We start from the raw sequence: 21,292 nt of genomic DNA on the forward strand, positions 1-21,292 counted from the left end.
AAGGGGAAGGTGGAGCGGGGTGGGGGTGGGGGTGGGGAATGGTGTCAAAACCTGAATAGAATCTAAAAATAGAAGCTAAAGAATGGAGAACAGGAGTAGCTGTGATGCTTAACGTTAGTTGTCAATTGATGAGCTCCAGAGTCGCCCAGGAGATGAACTCTGGGCATGTTAAAGATTATACTGATTGGGTTTACTGAGGCGGGAAGACACACCCACTGTGTGTGTGTGTGTGTGTGTGTGTGTGTGTGTGTGGCCCGCCATCGTTATGCTGGGATCCCGGACTGTGTAAAAATGATAAAGTGAGCAGACTCCCTACTCTTCACTGTAGATGCAACTGTGTGCTGGAATGACATAACAAAGAGCAAGGAATAGTTGAGATAAAAGCACAACGGATCAAGTAATAAATGTCCTTGATGAAGTCCAAGGGCTAGAATCTGTCTAAAGGACAACCAGACAGAAATGGTACAGGTAGAGATTCTCCAAGCAGAGTTTCTATACTAACAGCAATAGCCAAGACCCAACCCAAGAGCAGGAGCATACTTTGGTCAATTGAGAAGTCTGCAAACACATGTTTATTAAAACACTATTCAGAACGGCCAAAATCAGGAATCAGCCTACACGTGCACGAACTATGAATGGATAAAGGAATTGGTATGCTACACATTGGGATTTTACTTAGAGAAAAGAGAAGAATTATCTCACATGTAGGAAAATGGATGGAGCTGGAGAGCATCATGCTAAGACAGACAGACTTAGTAAGGCAAACACATTTCTCTCATATACAGAATATAGATTAGATGACATTAAAGTATGGGGAACATTATTTGGGAGGCACAAGATAATATAACGTGGGATAAATGATGATGTATATGATATGCATATAAAAATGACAGAATAAAACCCATTGTTTTGTACTGATACACCCATAGGAAAAGACAATACAAATGTATTTTCAGCCACACTTAAATAGCTAAGAAGGTAGACAGTGTAAGTTTATATGCAATTCCAATCGCAGTGAAGGATTCAGGAAGAAGCCTGCTTATGACGATGCTGGAGAAGGCCACTGAGGAAAAGCACTCTTCCACACTGGAGGCGATAAGACAAACGCTCACTCCCCAAGGAAGTAAAAACTACCAAGAGCCCGGTCAGGACCCATGAAGTCTCTACACATTTTTAATAACCAGAGCAGGAAGCTCCGCAACATGGGCCCGAAGTTACAATGGCACTTACCAGGGGCTCAACATGACAGCTGGAGCAACTGGTTTGTTATCCTTACAATCAGTTGCTTACTTTCCTGAAGTCAGCTTCAGACATGAGCACACTTACTTTACAAGAAGATAGCCCATGGCGGTAACAAAAAGTATCCTACGACAAAACACAAGGCTTCTGGTTCCTTCCTTCCTTTCTTGTTTTCAAAAACAACACTGCCAACTGAGAATGGGTCAACTCTTAAAACGGAATAGAAAGAAATGGTAGTGTAAAAATGATCTGATATACGGCAATGAGGCACACCAGCAATCCTTGAAGCAGTTTGCCTTTGACACAATGTAGCAGTGAACACCAACCTTCTCAGTCACAGTCCCGAGTGGTTGCATCTGTGGTGATCTTAAAAAAAGATCTATGTTTCTCACATAGCACGTTTTGGTTTGTTTGTATTTTTCTGAGTGCAGGCTATCTGGATTGTAGATCCTGTATCACACGGGCGCTTCTTTTATAAACATCTTTGTTTCCCCACCAAGAGTTTCAAAGAGTTTGATTTCTCTAAGTCCATTTTAAGTGTTACAACTTTATTATTTGATTATACTTTTAAAAAAAGTAGAGAAAAAGATCAAAAGAAAGAATTATCCAGCATCTCTTCACAAATACAGTAGCAGGATTATATATATCCCTTCTAGTCTTTTTTTTGTACATTAACACACCATTTAAAACAAAAAACCAGTATCATAAATGCTTATACCCTTTCCCCTCATTTCACAGTATGAAGTGACCATTTCTTTGTGAGAAAATATGATTTCTACTTGATTGCTTCATAGCTTAAGTTTAACAGGAACATGATATATCTAATTTTTCCATATTGTTTAGAATATTTTGCCTTCTTTTCATGATTCTTTCAATGACTCTCCCATAACTTCTTAAAGAGAAATTCCAGCATACCAAAGTGCATTCAGTATTTTTAAGCCCGAGATGCAACGTACTGAACCTGCCTCCCAGAAGGATGGTGCCAATTTACAACCACAGTCAAATTTCAAGCTCACAGCCATCAGCAGTGCGGGGGAATGGACAAACATCCTCACCAGTCTTCATGGTTGCCAGTGTAGAAGGAGAAATGATTGACAAGGTTTTTGGCTTTGTTCCCTTATATTTCTGCAGGCTGTTGTTTTCCTTCCAGGTTCCAGAAGAATCTGTATCTCAGTTGGAGTGCACGGTCTCTTTCTTACCACATGCTCCTTTCCCGGAAAAGGAACAAAGGCCACGTATCGGTCCCATTTTTTGTTTAAGCAAAATCTCCCAAAGACTAGAAGTAGTAAGTCTCCTCGTGGTGGCCATGCCGTTTCAATGTCTTGGTGGTAAAACAGAACACTGGACCATGTTCTGAAAGGAAGAAAGTCACAGAGATGAGCTACAGGCGGTAGAGAGCATGCCAATTACCCCAAGGCTTCCTAACAAGTCAAAACAACAGAAGAAAAAGCATTGAGAATCTCCAAGTGAAAACAACAGTGAGAAGGAGCCTTGAGATTCGGAGTTTAGTTAGGATCCACAGGGACACATACTTCTTAAACTCTCCAGATAATTCCCATGCTCATCAAAATTTAAAAACCACTAACTGGGGAGGGTGAAATGGCTGAGGGGGTAAAGGTCTTTGCCACCAAGCCTGGAAGCTTGACTTCAATCACTGGGGACCCACGTGGTGGAAAGAGAATCAGCTCGTACAAGATGGCCTTGAGCCTTCACGCGCTCACCGTTTACAGACGCGCATAACTAAGTTTTTAGAAGTGTCGTTAACAAAACAAAACAGCAACAACGCGAACCAGATATGGGACTTTAGCAGTGTCTCTCAATTCTTGGCTGTTCCTTTTCTTGCTGACTGGTGAGGTCAGGACTGCACATCTCAGGGGACGGATCTGAGAATCACACATGTCCCTCCATTGCTTCGGGCGTCAGGACACTATACCCTCTCCCAGCATCAGCCGTTATTCAGGCGAGCCCCCTCCTTATCCTTATGCCACTGAGAAGTCAGTGAAGCTTTAATGTGTCTCAGCTGGCAACATGATGGGACCTTTAGCATCACTGGGAGTCTCTGGGTATTTTTCTGAGTTCGTTTGTCTCTTTTGCAGATAGGATTTCACTGTCACTCTGGGTGGCCTGAAACTCACTATGTAGACCACGTTGGCCCTGAACTCACAGAGCTTTGCCTGCCTCTGCCTCCCAAGTGCTGGCATTAAAGGCTTGTACTGCCACACCCTACAACTGAGTTTTATTCTAATCTGGAGCTGGACACACAATGAGTAAACTGACTAATGTTTCTGAAGTAAACTAGTAAGGGTAAGTAAGAATCATTAGCACTGGGTTCCTCACTATTCCACAATGGAGACCACAACACTCAATTTTGTCTACAGGGCAATTCTTCATTTCTTCGGCTCTTGTTCAACACCTAATCAATGCCACACCAATTAACCCATTTTAAGTGCATATTCACAAAACCACACACCTTCATCTTCGGAAGATCACTGATTGTTACTGTCCGAGCCTGCCTCAGGTTTCTTTTTAAGGAACTGACTGGGGGTAAAACCATAGTGACAGACAAGTCAGCTGGAAGACAGCAAGGTTGGCGACTGGATATCGTGTGAGCCCAACACTGACTCAGAATTGGCCACGGAGGGACTTGGTCAGGTGGCTCAGCCGTTGGTTGGCTAGAACCAGATCGGTCTGCTGCTAGAACCTGTTTAGTTCAAAACACCAGCTTATAACTGGTAGATTGTTTTTTTTTATCTTGTGCTTCCCCTCCCCCCAGTTAGACTAGTCACTGGTCTTTTTGTTTTACCTCAACTGTGACAGAACACTTCCTGGGAGGAAAATTTATGTACTCATTAGATAAACATTTATCTCCCAGGTATCCAGTGTTGAAACCAGCGGGGGGCGTCTCCTCTCAGGGAAGACATTATGAATTAGAACATTCGTGGCTTTCCCAGCCCTAACTAACGTCTGAGACCCTACGGTCACAGTGGGTCATAGTTGCATGCTGCAACCTGTTTGTGTCAGTTCACAGGTGCCACTTTCCAGCTTCAGGGTGGCTTCATGTGGCTGCCCCGACGCCTTCCATGCAAGAGAGAAAACACTAGTAATCGTTTACCACAGCAAAATGCCTCCACCACACTGAAACTGTGGCTTTTTCCTGAGCTCCTAGGTGGTAACTCGGGCAGGGACAGCTTCTATCACCCTGCCCCATGCCCTCTCACTGACTGTCAAGGTATCTGAGAGGAGAGATAAGTTTGAGAACACGCAGAGGTACTTCCTCTTTAGATACAAGAGGAAGCTGCCAGGGAATGTCTTGAGGTTCCTCACTACTCTGGTTAATCAAAAGCTACAAAATGGTCAAATAAAAATGTCGCTTTCTAAGCTTCCCAGTCAGTTTAAATGATACCCTTAGGGCGAGCACTGGAGCTCGGAATCTACCACTTGTCACCTGCTTATCACAATTAACTGTCTATAGTTGTAACGTCATTGTTATTGATATAGAAGTACTGGCTGCAAAGGCCTGCCTACACTCGGTACAAACCTACCTAAGAGTAAGTAGCTGAAAAACACTGGAAACCGTATACAGCGAGCACACTAGCCTTCTGAACCAAGACATAAAGATAACTCCAGGACCGTGTAGAGAACCCAGGACACTAGGTAAAAGAACTCTCACCCCAGGCGTGAAAGTTTGCCAAAAACAAAACAAGCTGTCTTGTGTAAACTACACGAGGAGATGGACCAAATTCAAAGTGAAAGCCAGGGGAAAGATGGTTAGAGCCACAGACGTGTCTGCTTACAGGGGCAAGGCCACTCACCTTCAGATTTCGAAGCGTTTCTGACCACTCCATAGAGCCTATCTGTGGAATCGTAGTGAGCAGTAAGCTTTTGGCTTTGTTGGCATTTTCTTTCATGGTCTTTAAAACCCCATCCACTGACACCTTGAGGAAGAAGAACACAGGATTTAACTGGCACGAACTGCTTCTCGCGGAATAACTTACCCTGTTTTGCTGTATGGTATCAATGTTTATATCCCTTCTGAATTCATCTTTAGGAACTTAGGCGGCGGTGGTGGCGCACGCCTTTAATCCCAGCACTTGGGAGGCAGAGGCAGGCGGATCTCTGTGAGTTAGAGACCAGCCTGGTCTACAAGAGCTAGTTCCAGGACAGGCTCCAAAACCACAGAGAAACCCTGTCTCGAAAAACCAAAAAAAAAAAAAAAAAAAAAAAAAAAAGAAAAAAGAAAAGGAACTTAGTCCTCTTTTTGAGAGTGTCAGGAAGGGGGACTTGGGAGCTGATTAGGTCAGGCAGTGCTCTGAGGAATGGGGTCTGGTACCCCAGTGAGCCCCCACAGGCCCATATATTGAAATGTTTGGTTCCCAGTTGGAGGAAGTATTTGGGTTAGAATAGGTGTGGCCTTGCTGAAGAAGGTGTGGCCTACACTGGGGGCACTGCCTCACCCTTGCAGACCAGGAAGGATGTTCTCAGCCCCTGTTCCAGTGCCTGCCTGCCTGCCTGCTCCTGTACTCCCTGTCAGGATGGACAGGGACTCACCCTCTGAGCTGTATAAACTCTTGTTTATTATGCAGCTTGTGAAAGTATCTGAGATGTGCCATGCGTCTACTTTTAACAGGATTTTCTTATAGCTGCCTGAACAGACAAAAGAACCTGTGTTGTAAAGTCTGCTTACTCCAAATGCTACTCCCCTCGCCCCCTGGCCTAAACACCACTCTCCTCCACCTTAGGGAAAAGGCCTTCCAGCTGCTCAACTCTATTCCTGGAAAGCCTGAGAAAATATCATAAATGTCAAGCAGGAGCCACCAATACCACCCTTCCTGGTCCATAGAAAAATAAATTCCAGCCTAACACTTGCTATACTGGATAACCAAACAGGAGCTAAGTATTCTAAAAGCACTTTTTAACAAAGGGGGAAAAAAAAGAATCAAAGTACCATCACTGTCATGACTCCTAGTTAGTAGACTGGAGGTTAACACTACCACCTAAACCCAAGAGGTCAAAGAACCAAACAAACCAGGACAAACCACCTTGGAAAATTGTTTCTTGTATCAAAACACCATCACGATGCTCAATTTCCCTTCTATATATGTAGACCCAGCTTCCAATATGGAAGACAGAAACACCTGCTATCAAGATAAAGTCTTAGCAACCCAGAGTGTTCGAGACCCAACAGGACGAGGCCTTGGCCTCTGTTTTCTTTTTCCCTGTTCTCTATACTGTTTTGTTTAGTAGTTTTAATTTTAAATTTTTAATTTTTTGAGGTGGGCCCTCACTGTGCAGCCCACACTGGTTTCAAACTCAGGATTCTCCTGCTTCTGTCCCACCAGGTGCTGCCATTCACATGGACCAACTATGTTTGGCATCTTAGTCTCTTTAGAAGAAAAAAGAATTACTTTGGGTTCTAGGGATGTATCTCAGTGGTAGAATGCTAAACCACAATAAATTGGATCCCGAACTGGATTTCAGAAACGTGTGTGTGTGTGTTGTATGATCATGCCGCTTATGATTTTTTTTTTTTTTTTTTGGTTTTTCTTTTTTTTTTTTTTTTTTTGGTTTTCCGAGACAGGGTTTCTCTGTGGTTTTGGAGCCTGTCCTGGAACTAGCTCTGTAGACCAGGCTGGTCTCGAACTCAGAGATCCGCCTGCCTCTGCCTCCCGAGTGCTGGGATTAAAGGCATGCGCCACCACAATTCTGCTTGAGCATATTAAATAACATAATTATAATCTAATTAACCACTTCCTACAATGTTTCTGGATTACAATTTTTTTTTTTTTTTGGGTTTTTCGAGACAGGGTTTCTCTGTGGCTTTGGAGCCTGTCCTGGAACTAGCTCTGTAGACCAGGCTGGTCTCGAACTCAGAGATCCGCCTGCCTCTGCCTCCCGAGTGCTGGGATTAAAGGCGTGCACCACCAACGCCCGGCTCTGGATTACAATTATGGAAGTATAGATGAACATTACTGGGCATAAGCTGGCATGACGACTGGAGAGTGGCTGGGCTCCTGTGTGTTCATGCTACTATCTACCTCTGTGTATGAATGACTGACTCACATGGGAAGCTGACCCTCAGGCCCAGAGTCCCTCTGCCTTGCTTTCTTCCACTTAGAAGAAAGCCAAGATCCAGGGACACATGACTCCACCTTTGTATCTCCTCATCCAGATGGCTTCTACGAACATGGGAGAAGATGAGGGGCCCGACAGCGGAAGCCCTGCTACAGCATGGCACACACAAAACATGCATTTAAAGCTGAGTCTTTAAATGCAGGGGCTTAGGGCTGCTGGAGACTGACCCTTTATTCCCACGAAAATTTCCAAACTCTGACCTCTTTTCTTTGTTCCTGTTGTTAACTTTTATTCAAAATATTCTTACTACTGTTGACCCAGTGGTGACTCACAGAAACAGCCTAAAAGACGGAGCTCAAACCTAAAAGGTTATTATAATACTTTCTTTGCACTCACTCCACGTAGTCATCGGTTACTCTCCCTTGAGTCAACACTACCCCACTTCTGATCTGAATGGCATGCCCATAGGCTCACGTTTTGGGAGATCATGGGTTCTTTAAGTGATGAGTTGTGGTGGCCTCCAATCATAAAGCTAGCTAGTTTGTGCTACTTCATAACTGTAACTTGCTACCATTATGAATCACTATGCAAATATCTGGTCTTAGGAAACCCTGGTGAAAAGACAGTTCAACCCCCAAAGAAGTCGCAAACTAGTGCTTTGGAAGGTTGGGCCTGATGGGCTACTGTAGGTACCTGGGATGCCGGCCTTGGAGAGGTACTGCTCCATCCTTGTTCAGTCTAGGTCTCCCCTTCATGCAGTCTTGCCTGCCACATGAACTAGCTGGGATCTTTCTTCCCATAAGCTGTTCTATCAGTCAATTCTCCCAGTGAGCCGCCAAAGGTCAAGAGTCATAACTAAGTCACCACCCCACTCTATGCCATGGCTTCGTTTCAGAGAAAACAAGTTCAGTTCTTTGTTGAGCATCAGAGTTCAGCCCACTCCAGAACCCTGTCATCGGTCTAAAGCATAATGACATGAATGGCTGTTTGAGTGGATGCCATGTTTATGCGTGTCTTTCTTGTGGCGCTCGACATGACTTGTCTTTCCGCACTGGCCCTCTGCTTTGCGGCCCTCATCTGGCATAAAGCACCTTAGAGGAGGCTTGAGACTGAGCAGGGCATTTCTGGCAGGAAGCAAACTGCAGTCAGGAAGTGACACGAGCTAATGTTTCCCACTAATTGAAAGCAGCTTCTTTACATCAGGAAGTTGGGAGTAGTTCACGGAGCTGCCAAACCAGATACGGTCATCTAACAAATAAAGCTTGCCTGGAGATCAGAGTACAAAGCTAGGCCACTCGGTAGCCATAGAGGCCAGGCAGTGCGGTGCTACACACCTTTAATCCCAGTACTTGCAAGACAGGGGTAATAGAGCCAGCTCTGTGTATTCAAGGGCACCGTGGGCTACACGGGATTGATCCAGTCTCAAAGAGGAACAGCCAGGGCGGTGTTGGTTCACACCTTTAATCCCAGTGTGTGGGAATCACACGCCTTTAATTCCAACACTAAGGAGATGGAGACAGAAGTGATATGGCTGGTGGGGGAGAGAGGACTATAAATAGTGATAAAACCAAAGAATAGGGCTTCGTTTATGTTACCCAACAAGTACACATGGGCAGAGAGATGAGAAGAAGCTCTGTTGCGTGTAACTAGATGCAGAAACAGGAGCTCTCTGAGACACAGCCCTCTAGGTGCGCACGCACCTCTATACCTCTTCCAACACTCTTTTACGTTTTCCTTTCCTTCTCCACTCTAAGATTAGACAAGAGACAGGCAAACGAGCTTGTGTCTCTCAGTTAAAACAAAACAATTTTAAGAGAAGTACGGCGCTTAGGATAAAAGACCCCGGCAGTGCCTGGTGGCTTGAGCCTGTAATCCAACTACTTGGGAGGCGGAGGCAGAGGGACTGCCAAATTCAAATCAGTATCCAGGAAAAGATACATAAACAAAGGATTTTATAGGCCTATCATTAACATACAACACAGGTTTATAAGGGTCTTGATTTGATCAAACTGCTAAAAAATTATGTGATCAAAGACAAACAATAGTCTAGAGATTCAGTAAGAAATACCATTTCTTTGTACAAATTGTGGTATGAGTTATGTTTTTTTGCTTTTGAATTGAGAGGCCTTTTAGAAAATGTTTACCTTCAAAAGAGGGCAGAGAGGGAGGGGTGGATAGAGCCCTGTGTGACCAGGGCTGGTAACTGCAGATCCTGGGTGACCGATTCCCAGAACGTCAAGCTTCCCATGATGAAATCGCAGTCTTGGGAGGCTTCAGTGTTCTAGGATCTTCAAGTCCTAGCTAGGCCTTGCTGGGCTCCCTGTCTAGTACCCTCACTGACCTGTCTGCAATCTTTATCACAGTCTACAGCCTGGTCACAGCTCATCCTGCCCTCTCCCCTCTTCTCCTATGTGTGTCTCTCAATCCTGCCCATTATTCTCATCACACTCCTAAATAGTACTCACAGACTTTAAATATTTGGTCCAGGCAACTCATAAAACTCAGTGGTATTCCTTTATAACCCTTTGCTTAGCCTCTGTGGGGGTTTGAGTAGAAATGGCCCCCATTAGCTAATGGTTGGTCATCAGGGAGTGGAATTTGAGAGGAATTAGGAGGTATGGCCTTGTTAGAGGAACTGTATCACTAGAGGTGGCTTTAGAGTTTCAGGAGCCCAAGTCAGGCCCAGTGGCTCTCTCTTCCTGTTGCTTGGGGACCAACGTGTATCTGCCAGCAACGTGTCTGCCTGTGTGCCGCCATTCTCCCTACCCCAATGACAGTGGACAAAACCCCTCAAACTGTAAGTAAGCCCCCAAGTAAATGCTTTCTTTTCTAAGAGTTGTTTTGGTCATGGTCTTTTCATAGCAATAGAAGACTAAGGTGGCCTCCATATTCCTCAAACAGAAGGCTGGCTTCTTAAAGAGCATGTCTTTCCGTTCTTAAGCTGTGTACAGCATCCAGTCACAGTTCGCTCAACAGGACAGGGACTCAGGGTTTTCTTACCGGGGGTTTCTTTCTCCATGAAAATAAACATAATAAACACTGGTACAATGATGCGGGAAGGTCGTTGGTTAATTAATAAAGAAACTGCTTGGCCTGATAGGTTAGAACATAGGTGGGTGGAGTAAACAGAACAGAATGCTGGGAGGAAGTGAGGCAGAAGCCATTCCTCTCCAGGGCAGACACAATGAAGCTCCAGCACAAGATGGACATAGGCTAGAATCCTTCCCGGTAAGTCACACAGATTATTAGAAATGTAAGATGTGAGAGTTAGCCAGTAAGAGGCTAGAATTAATGGGCCAAGCAGTGTTTAAATGAATACAATTTGTGTGTTGTTATTTCAGGGCAGAAGCTAGCCAGGCAGCTGGAAGCTGGGTGGCAGGAATGCTGCCCGCAGCTACTTCTACAGTCCAAGGAAAGCACACTCAACGCACACCCTTACCTTTAGAGTAAGGTCCAAGTCTCAGTGATTCTCAACACATCTACATGCCTACGATGCCAATCATTATTCTCAGATAAGCACCCCCCTACCCTCCATGGAAGATCTTATCTTCCAATAGGAACTACAGGAAATAGCTTATAAAGCCTAATGAAAGCTTAAAAATGCTGTAGAGAGGCTCTTCCCAAGATGAAGCCAAAGACAATCAACAAGACGTTCTCAGCAGCTTGTGACACTCAGAAGCCCAGCCCACACCTCACATGATCAGGAGATTCCCACTTACCGCTTCTTCATGCTCCTTCCAACAATCATAATCGGTTGCCATGGCAATGCTTGCATAGCAAATGCCAGCCTCCTTAGCAAGCACCACCTCTGGAACTGTGGTCATATTGATAACATCTGCACCCCAAGTACGGAATACAAAACTTTCTGCCCGAGAGCTGAAACGAGGCCCCTCAATTGTGACTATTGTTCCCTTTGAATGGCATCGAAGACCAAGCTTCTTAGCTGTTTCTATGAGGACCTGCAAAAAGGAAGACCCAGTCTCAAATCACATAAACCTACGTGCAGTACAAGATTTTGTTTATCTATGATGTCTAGCAAAGTATCTAGAGCAGACTTGTACTACAAAGCCCTTAGAGGAAGGCTAGCTCCCTCAAAGACAGCGTCTGGCTATGTACTCACACATCCCTGCTGTCCTGGTCCCCTGCACTCATAGCTCACAGCTTTTAGAGAAAATAGATTTATGTATCTGAATCTCATTCAGTTTTTATCTGGACTTGTGTCGTAGGTCTTGACCCACCGCACTTGCTTGGTTAAGGCATCACTTGTCACGCCCAGATTAAACTGCCGGCCAAGTGCCATTTTCCAAAGGGCGTTTCAGTTACAGACTCTGTGGCCTTTTGGAAAGCCTTGTAGAAAGTACTTTTCGTTCGCTTGCTGCCCCTCTAAGGGCATATGGGGAAATGAGAACGGCTGTCCTGATTTATTCTGTTCAGAGACCAACTTATCTGGGCATTCATTACTCGTTTTTACAGGGCCATGTATAGGTTTTTGTTTCTTTTCTTTCTTTTTAAAAAGGAAACATTAAAGTTTTATCAGAAACAGTTCTGGGGCTGAAGAGATAGCTCAGTAGGTTAAATGTTTATGCTAAAAATATCTGAGAATGGAGTTGTTATTATCAGGGGGAAAGATTCCCGGTGAAACCACAACACTTCAAAACGAAAGCTAAGGGAGGAAAAGTGGTTGATACCTACTCTGCAAACTGATCTTCCTACAGATATCAGCCCAAGACTGTATACTCTATTCGAGTAAGTCTGTCAGACACACTACAAACCTCTCTTGTTTTGGGGCAAAACGGTTCAGCCATTGGGATATGGCACACTCCTCTGGCGCTACAGTGACTTCCATCATAGAAGGTCTGAGGCCTCAGGGATGTCCTAGAAAGAGAAAGCGGTAAAGGTTTTGACTTCCGTCACAGTATCATCTCTGTCCTCTGAGGGTCAATGAATCCACCGTATCTGGACCACTCCACATCCAACAGCTGTAGATAAATGAAGGGAATTGTCACAGATCATCTGCAGGTTTGAACTGGGCTCTTCTAGCTCTGGGTTGGTTGCAACCATGCTTCTTAACCAGGAACAAAAGTGTACCCACTTGAGAAGGTTCATTACACCCTACCGGGACCTGGGGGAGGGCGGGTGATGCCCCAGGACAATCCGAAACATTCATCACAACACAGATACCGCCAGTTCTATTTGTTAGATTCTGCATAAATGTAAATTGTACGTATTGACTCAAACCATGGTCTCCCTAAACCATCAAACCAGATCTCCCCAAAATCTTAAAATACTTTTTAAACTATTGCTTCGATCAGTCCATACAATGTCCTTACCCACATTCGACTGTCGTATCTTAAAATAAAAATAATTCCTGTTTCAACCCTCATCACATTTTCCAGGCCATTAACCCACTGAAGAAAGCAGCGGGACTGTCCTGCTCCACAGGGAATCTGTCTCCTTGCTCAGCTTGCTTCTCCACCTGTTTTCCCCAGATCTCAAGTATTTCCAAGGGTTCCGCTAAAATCTGTTTTGGAATTCAAAAAAGACAGGTGAAATCGAATTCCCTGCCAGCTTATTGTACTTCTTCCTGGAAGTTTTCAGAAAATAAAAAAAAAAAATACAAACCACCTTTTATGTGCATTGATTTCTCTAAAGTTAACTACTGAGTAACTCAGGGAAATCGTACTCCTCCCGCCCCTGGCGCTTTCCTACATAAGGGAAGGTGAAGGAAGGAAGAGACACAAGAAAGCTGAAGCCAGAAATCTGCTGTCTTTTTCCAGGGGTGGGAGTGGAGTAGAATGGATTTTTTTTTCCTGGTTCCATTTACACAGCTGGCTCCTCGGGCTATGTCACACTCAGTGACTCCAGAGGGCAAAGTCACCTCTCTTGGAGATGAAGAAGCGTGGAAGAATGCACACCGCATCTCTACAATTCCTGAGTCTTTCCCAAGCACCTGGAGGAGCCAGTTAAGCCCTCAGCACATCCAGCCGAGGCTGAAGAACGGGTCAAGTGACAGCTCTGGCCCATGTCTGCCATGTCATCAACATACAGATCTGCCTGGTCTCAGCCTCTGCTGCTCCATGCTGTCTCCATATCCTCAACTGGCAACTGGGATTATGAAAGAGACACAGGAAAATTTCCCGTAGTAACAGGTATCCCTGCAGGGCTCTCTGTCTTCCCACATCTCTGCCTTGCATTGCAGCAAACACACAAAAGAACGCGCACCACATCATGCCGTTACTTGATATTGGTCGACCGGTCTTAATTACCGTTTTCAAATGCGAACAGTTTACATTTTTCTCACTAAATGCGAAGGTATCTAATTATAAGTTACATGGTTATAGCTAATTCTGCATACTTTTTTTAAGCCTCCTATTTCCTAATAAAACATAGTACTCGCCAGGCCTGGTGTCACATGCCTTTGATCCCTGCATTCAGGAGGCAGAGGTAGGTGGATCTCTGTGAGTTCCAGCCCAGCCTGGTCTACATAGTAAGTTCCAGGAAAGCCAGAGCTACATAGTGAGACTCTATTTCAAAGAACAAACCAAACCAAACCCACCAAACCCAGAGTGCTCACCCCTTCATGTATAAAGGCACGAGGAGAAATAAGACAATCAAGATGATCTGATACCCCAGAGTAGAGATATCTTAAGAGTCAGCTGCAGGCCGAGGACACAGAGAACTCGACCCTGCAAGGGACCTCATAAAAGAGAGAAAAAGCAGAATTAAAGCCACCGTTTCATCCCCCAATGAGGATACACCTGCTTGTGGCGTCTGCATCACTAACTCCAACGCCACTGTGTTCAGTGAGATGGCGAATGATCACAACCTCAACTGTGATAAATACAATTCTTTACACAAAATGAGTTGACAGAGCAAGACCACAGCCGAGAAAGGTGCAGGGCAACCCCCGAAAACATTTACCAACATGTGTGTCATCTGTGGAACACGTGACTTCTTCTGAGAACCTGCCAGAGAAACTGCATCTTCTAGGACTGAGCCAATGCTGAAGAGAGACTGTTACCAAAGCTGAAAGGTCACTTCTTGTTTCCAAGAAAACCAGCTCATCTAGATTCACAATTACAGTGTGTGGTTCAATCACTAGTGAGTGATGTGGGCAGGAGGTGTAATATAACCTTTGATTTGAATTTTATTTTTAAAAACCAAACCAAACCAAACCAGTATGTCTTGTACAAGCTCCATAACACCTCTGTTTCTATCTTTGTACATTTAAAGGTTTGTATAACTTTTAAATTTCTATGTTGAAATCCTACCCCTTAAAAGCTACCCCTTAGATGCCTAACAGGAATTTAAGACCAAGTCCTGAGGAGCAGGTACCCAGTCTGACTGGTACTAGGGCCCTTACAAAAAAGGCTCTAGAGAACTAAGTAGGAGCTCCCTATTTACTACATAGGACACAACAAGAAGATGCCAAGAAGGCCAGCTGTTCTCAGACACCAGATCTCTTGACACCTTTCCTCCATCTTTCCTGTGGTCCAAAACTGTGAAATTTCTGTTTAGAAGCTAATAAGCCTACAATATTTTCTTATATCAGCTGAAACAGACTAAAATACCCACTTGCACCCTTACTTAAAGATGGAAAGAACAGCAAAAACATCAGTGGCTACCTCTCAATACACCCAGATGCAACCACACCTCAATGTCACATTCGGGTAATGCCTCCCCCACACCATGCTCATCCCTAGAAGCTATGATTCCGCTATTTTATGTGGCAAAGGGAGACAAAGGCAGCAGATGGCCAGAATGAAGCTGACTTTATTCTGGATTAATTTTGCGGGAACAATGGCATCATTAGAAGAGTCCTTACACGTGGCAAGCGGGCAGCAGACATGTAGATGTCAGAGAGATGACAAGAACTTCATCCATCATTGCGGGCACTGGATGGATGTGGGCCATAAACCAGAGCATGGGGGACAAAGGTCAGGAAATGGACTCTACCTTAACTGCACCCCAGGAAGTAACAGGCCCTTGCCAAAACCTTTTTTTTTTAAAAAAGAAAAAGGTCCAGTGAGATATTAAACTACGAACCAAATAATAACAAGACAATAAATTTGTGGTAAGCCCCTACGTTTGTAATTAATATTTGTAATTACTGTTATAGCAGCGATAAAAACATTTCTGTAGTTTGACACATGATCAACCCAGTTACGGCTTCTATAGCAGTAAAGAAGTACTGTCGAAGGCCTGCTCCCTCTACCGAAGTAAAGAGACTCGTTATGCCTCCTGACTAAACACAGATTTCAGGAAATGACTAATGGGCTGCTACAAAAGTCACTCTGATCTCTGCACCTTAGATCCTCCTGTATTTAAAAGGGGGGGGGGGTGGGGCGGACAAAGCCACTCATCCCAAACGGTCTATATGAGGGTAGAATGAGATGCTACAAGACAAGGGCCTGGCACTGGCCCCTGCTGCACATGGACATCTGGTTCTGCGCTCTCTTCTCTCAAGATGGGAGCTGGGATTTTCAAGGAAACCTCTGAAACTACTTGACGCTGCCGAGCAGGAATAGAGACGTTATACTAGCTTCGTTTCTGTTGCAGACAAAATACCCTGACTAAGACCAACTTAGGAGAGCTGGGGTGTTGGTCACAATCCCAGGTTACAGCCCATCACTGTGGGGACGTCAAAGTAACAGAGGCTTGAGAAAGCTGGTCATATTGTAGCCATGAAATAATGCAGAGAGAGAATACATGCCCAGGCGGCTCTCCCCTCTCATATTATTCAGGACCCCTGCCTAGGGAATGGTGTTGCCCACAAGGGACTAGTTCTCCCTACATAAATTAACAATCAGGACAACTACCACAGGCCAGCCTAACCTTGATAATACAGCGCTGAGATTCTCTTCCCGGATAAGGCTCTAAGTTGTGTTGAGAGAAAACTAAACTAACCATCATAGGGAAAAAAAAAAAAAAAAAAAAAAGCCCTAACAAAACATAAATTGGAAAGAGTGAAGGAGACAAATAAGCTTGCACTGCCAAGAGATAGGAGTTCATGGCACTCTTTCAGACACAGACCAGGAGAAAAACCCAGAGAAAAACTGACTGCAAGGTTGTTGCTTAAGTAGGATACCCTTGAGTTAGTTGGAAGGCTCATTTGTTAGATAATGACCTGGGTGGTGGTGGCAGCACTCAGAGGCAGTGGGGCAGTGGGGGGCACAGAGGTAAAACTTCTTAGGAAATAAATGTCTCTGAATGAAACCTCTGTGCCTAGCAAGCCCCGGCGTGAGTGCATGAGAGGTATGAGTCAGCAGCCTTGGTGCAAAGCAACGCGGCTTTGCTCACAAGGATGGTTTCTTGGGAAGGGATTCTCCCAGCTCAGCTCCAATCAGGAGCACCCCGAATGGATTATATTAAAAACAACAACAAAAAAAAAAAGAAGGAAGAAAAGAACAACCAACGTATGCTTATACCTCACTAAGAGAGACTTTTCAATAAAGGGGCTTCATCATTCTGTGATAGATTCTGAGATCTGGCTGCAGTACGCGGAGGAACAGTGTAAGATCAAAAATTCTAACCGTGGGAGCTGAACAGTTGGCTCAGCAGTTAAGAACACTTGTTGCTCTTCAGAAGTCTCAGTTTGGTTTCCGGCGCCAACTTGGAGGCTTGCAACCACCTACAACTCTAGTTCCAGGAGATCCACTCCTTCTGACTGATGAGGGCACCAGACATGCATGTGGTACACACACGGACACACACACACACGGACACACAGGCAAAACATCCATACACATAAAATAAAATCTTAAAAACAAACAAACAAAACAGCAACAAAAATCTTTTTTTTTAAAATTTATTTATTTATTAAACATTTCTGTCTCTTCCCCACCGCCGCCTCCCCTTTCCCTCCCCCTCCCCCAACCAAGTCCCCCTCCCTCGTCAGCCCAAAAAGCAATCAGGGTTCTCTGCCCTGTGGGAAGTCCAAAATCTTAAGTCCGATCAAGGTAGCAAAAGAAATCTGTTACCATCTCCTTAAGGGTTAGGATTTCAACGCAAGAGTCTGAGGGTCGTAAAAAGACAGACTACAGCAAGGATTTTGCTCAAGGCTCTGATAGACAGCCATTTAATCTCTATCTGCACACTTTAAGGAGAACAACAAGGAAAGAGGAATGTATTCGCTAATACTGTTAGTGTTTCCCAAATGTACCAGCCTTGGCTCAGGTCAAAGTGAGTATTTTATCAGGTTGCATAATCACTGCTCCAGGCTGTTGACCCAGAAACAATAGCCACACCTAGGTAGACAGGCAGAGAAAAGTTCCACTCTTCCCCTTAGGATGCCAGACTGTGAAAAGTGGGAAAAAGCTGGCTGGAAAGGCTTTGGCATTTTAAACTCCACTAACGGGTCAGATTACCTTTTGAAAAGGTCCACTTCAATAGCAATGATTATATTTCAGTAACTCTCATCCTACGAGCAGGACGAACACTTTTTTCACATGGAATTACTTACAGGTGACCTGACAAATATTCACAAGACAAGAGGCGACCACATCATATTCATTGCTGTTCCTCTGGAGAGAGGGGACAAGCGGAGGTTCAGGGCTCTCTAACTAGAAACTTCGAGAGGAAATCATTCCTCCCAATGAGCCAGAGATCACGCAGCACAGACCCACTAGTTGGAACAAGTGGCATCAAATGACCAGAAGGGCCGAGGTCTACGAACATAGCTCACTAGAACGTCCTTTCCCCTGGATGAGCTCCTGCTGCTCAGTGCCCTGAGGAGTCCCCAGGCCCAGGGACTCTTCTTGGTTTATGCCACTTACAGGAGAAAGTAGCTAAAGGGCTGGTTGGCGGGAGAAGGGGGAGCACCGGGCAGGAGAGCGGGAGGGCTCAAGCGCGCAGAGACAACAAGATGTAGTTGATGCAGACTCAACGATGTGACAGAGGGTCCCAGCAAGGATGGAGGATGGCACTGGCAGAAGACAATGACAACATCGGAGGTGTTTGGGTGTAGGAGGAGGAGGAGGGAGAGGCGGAAGCACGAGGATGAGGGGCAGCTGAGGTGACAGGCTTGAGAGTCTTCAGAGTGGCCTGAGCACAAATCCCCCAGGGCTTACTTGCTAGCAGGCTAACAGCCACCTCTTTTAGCGAGGTCTCCTCATGCATCACGGCATGAAGGAGCACTGCGTGCCTGCAATTAACAGATGAAGGCACCCAACATGACAGCAGCTGTGTTTACCACAGGACATGTGGTAATGCTGTGAAGAGCTAGAACTAAACTAGGTTCCGGATCAGAATATAAAGACAAACTACTTCTGGGGGGAGGGTGCGCTGACCTCACCTGAAACACATCTAGGTAAAGGAGAACTCGGGACACACTTTAGGGATGAAAGGAAGTGTAAAGACAGGGAGGGAGGGAGGGAGGAAGTGTATGTCCAGTAGTATCTGCTTCCCTACGAAATCGAAAGTGACACTCTCAGCACCGAGCGAGGGAGATGCACGAGAAGGATGGGAACAGGACGGTCCTGTCTGCCCTTGCCTCTGAGAGGAGGGGCACCGCGCCATGCCAAGGCTCCCTGAGAAACTCTTCATCACGAATCTCCATTCCTTCCTTTTTTTGTTTCAGACAGGGTCTGTCTCGTGACGTAATCCAGGTACCCAGACCGTCTTCAGATTCACACTCTTTCAGCTGTGGCCTCCTGAGGATTGAGGTCACACCTGCGAGCTGCCATGCCCAACTCAGGAGTCTCTGTGTCTAATCACAGACCCTACCTACACTTACGATGAGAGCATACCCCCATAAGAGCACAGCATCACCAATGACATCATGGGGGAAGCCCAGGGAAGGGCTGTATCTCTGGGAGGGGGAAACGAACAGGCATAACCTATCGGCCCATTTGTCTATGGCGGGACTTTCCTATGAGTCAGGATGCAATGGCAAACCCGGGCCTCTCCCATTCTTCCTGAGAGAGGATAAACTGGAAAGGAAAAAAAAATTCTTGAGAGCACAGCAGAACCCAACACCCTCAGAACTCTGAAGCCGATGAGGACACTGAAGGACAAAGGCATGAGGGAAGAGCCAGCCAAAAGCTGGGCGTCTCCACTGCTCGCTAGGCAGCTCTCTGCATTCTTTAAGCAGTGCCTAATCAGGGTCCAGAAGTCCTGAAAAGCCACATGACACTCCAAAGCACGCTTTATTTTCTTCAATCTTTGGGACTTGGGGCTGCATCATTTTTCATTGTAAAACAAAATGTTCCTGATAAAGGTTGGCATTAAAAAAACAAAACAACCAAAACAAACAAACGAACAAAACAAAACAAAAACCACCTCATCTTCCTGATGGAGGAAGGTCATTGGTTAATTATAATAAACCAACTGCTTGGCCTCATAGCTTAGAACATAGATGGGAGGAGTAAACAGAATAGAATTCTGGGCGGAAGAGGAAGTGAGGTCAGACTCTGCTCTGCTCCCGGACAGACCCGACAGCTCTGCTCTCTGGAGCAGAGACGCCATGCTCAGCTCTTCCAGGCAACTCCAACTCAGGATGGACTTAGGCTAGAATCTTCCCAGTAAGCACACCTTGGGGTGCTTACACACATCATTAGAAATGAGCTAGTCCAGGTGCGAGAATTAGCCTGTAAGGGCTAGAGTTCATGGGCCAAGCAGTTCTTAAATGAATACAGTTTGTGTGTTGTTATTTCGGGCATGAGCTAGCCAAGTGGCCGGGGTGTTGGGGACGCAGCCCCGCCCGCTGCTCCATATTTCAACATCTTCCTCCTCACCGGCAACCTTGTTTCACCTGGTATTTTGAGTCACAGAAGTTGACGGCACAGAGAAGAAAGGGTATATGTAGAAATTGCTGACGTCCCCATCCCCGGGCCCCTCGAACTCCTGAATGGCCCGACTGTATTATATTTCTTCTAGCCAGACAACAGGACCTATAGTAGTATCTAACAGTGATTAGTTTAGAAAGTGGAGGGAACATGTGTCACAAGTAACAGAGGAAGAGACAGTAGAATGCCTCAGGCTTTGAGGACACTGGGGAAGGGCCAGCAGAGTCCTCAGGAGAAGCCATCCCTGTGCAACATTTTACAGCCTTAAGAAGTATCAGCTACAAAGCTGATAAGCAACCATAGGACAAAGACTAAGTAACTGCATAATGATGCTTCTAAATTTGTCTAAGTCTCTTCTGAGAAATGTGCTTTGCTTACACAAGGCCCTGGCCAAGCCACAAGTAGGGAGGGGGAATCTACATATGCTGGGCTTCCTGAGAGGCCTCATCATAGATACTTTTGGGCTTAGGACACTGCATCTCCAAAGACATCTGTAAAAAGAACCAGGGGCAGGAGAGATGGCTCAGCGGTTAAGAGCACTGATAGCTCTTCCAGAGGACCCAGATTCAATTCCCGGAACCCAGGTGGCAGCTAACGACTGTCTGTAACTCCAAGATCTGACACCCTCACACAGACATATATGCAGGCAAAACACCAATACACATAAAATAAAACTAAAAAAAATTAGAATGGTTACCATGTAGTGAGGAAGTAACTACAGAACCCATCCATCCGTGAGTAAGTGGCGTTCATACAACTGCTCCTTGAACCCTATGTGGCAAAGTGATATTAAAGATCAGAAGATACTGGGATGAAAGCACACATTAAATTCAAGGAAGAACACCATAAAGCCCAACTGGAGCCCCGAGAGAAGGCTGAGCCATTTCCATCCACATGGCAAAGCTGGAGGGCTCCTGTGTGACAGCTACCCACCTCCACTTACACAGCTGCTTTGGTTTCCCACAGGTAACAAGATGAAAGTTAAAGGTACCCACCCACACACGAAGGTGTGCCCACCCACACATGAAGGTGTGCACTACAGGAGACAAGTCTAAAATTACAAATGGTGGAAGCCCTGTAAGTTCCTTCTAAAAGAGAAACGCCTAACAAGATTCTCTTAGGCCAAGTAAAAGGTCCAATTCTTTCCCTTTCAAATGGACTATTTAGTGACCATCAAGAAAAAGAAAACAGCACAG

General features: G+C 45.3%; 1 protein-coding gene across 1 annotated transcript in view; it reads right to left on the bottom strand.

The window, feature by feature from the left end:
• Positions 1-554: 554 nt before the first annotated feature.
• Positions 555-21,292, bottom strand: part of Mtap (methylthioadenosine phosphorylase) — a 42,137-nt gene continuing 21,399 nt past the window's right edge. The window contains exons 5-8 of the mRNA XM_050157397.1: positions 12,084-12,186; positions 11,031-11,270; positions 5,052-5,174; positions 555-2,592 (exon numbers count right to left, since the gene is read on the bottom strand). Of these exons, the coding sequence (XP_050013354.1) occupies positions 2,554-2,592; positions 5,052-5,174; positions 11,031-11,270; positions 12,084-12,186 (505 nt within the window). The 3' untranslated portion in view covers positions 555-2,553. The remainder of the gene's footprint in view (positions 2,593-5,051; positions 5,175-11,030; positions 11,271-12,083; positions 12,187-21,292) is intronic.

The sequence above is a fragment of the Alexandromys fortis genome, unplaced genomic scaffold (genome assembly GCF_014885135.2).
Source record: "Alexandromys fortis isolate MF-2015 unplaced genomic scaffold, M_Fortis_MF-2015_v1.1 scaffold_64, whole genome shotgun sequence".
In the NCBI taxonomy this organism is placed as follows: Eukaryota; Metazoa; Chordata; class Mammalia; order Rodentia; family Cricetidae; genus Alexandromys; species Alexandromys fortis.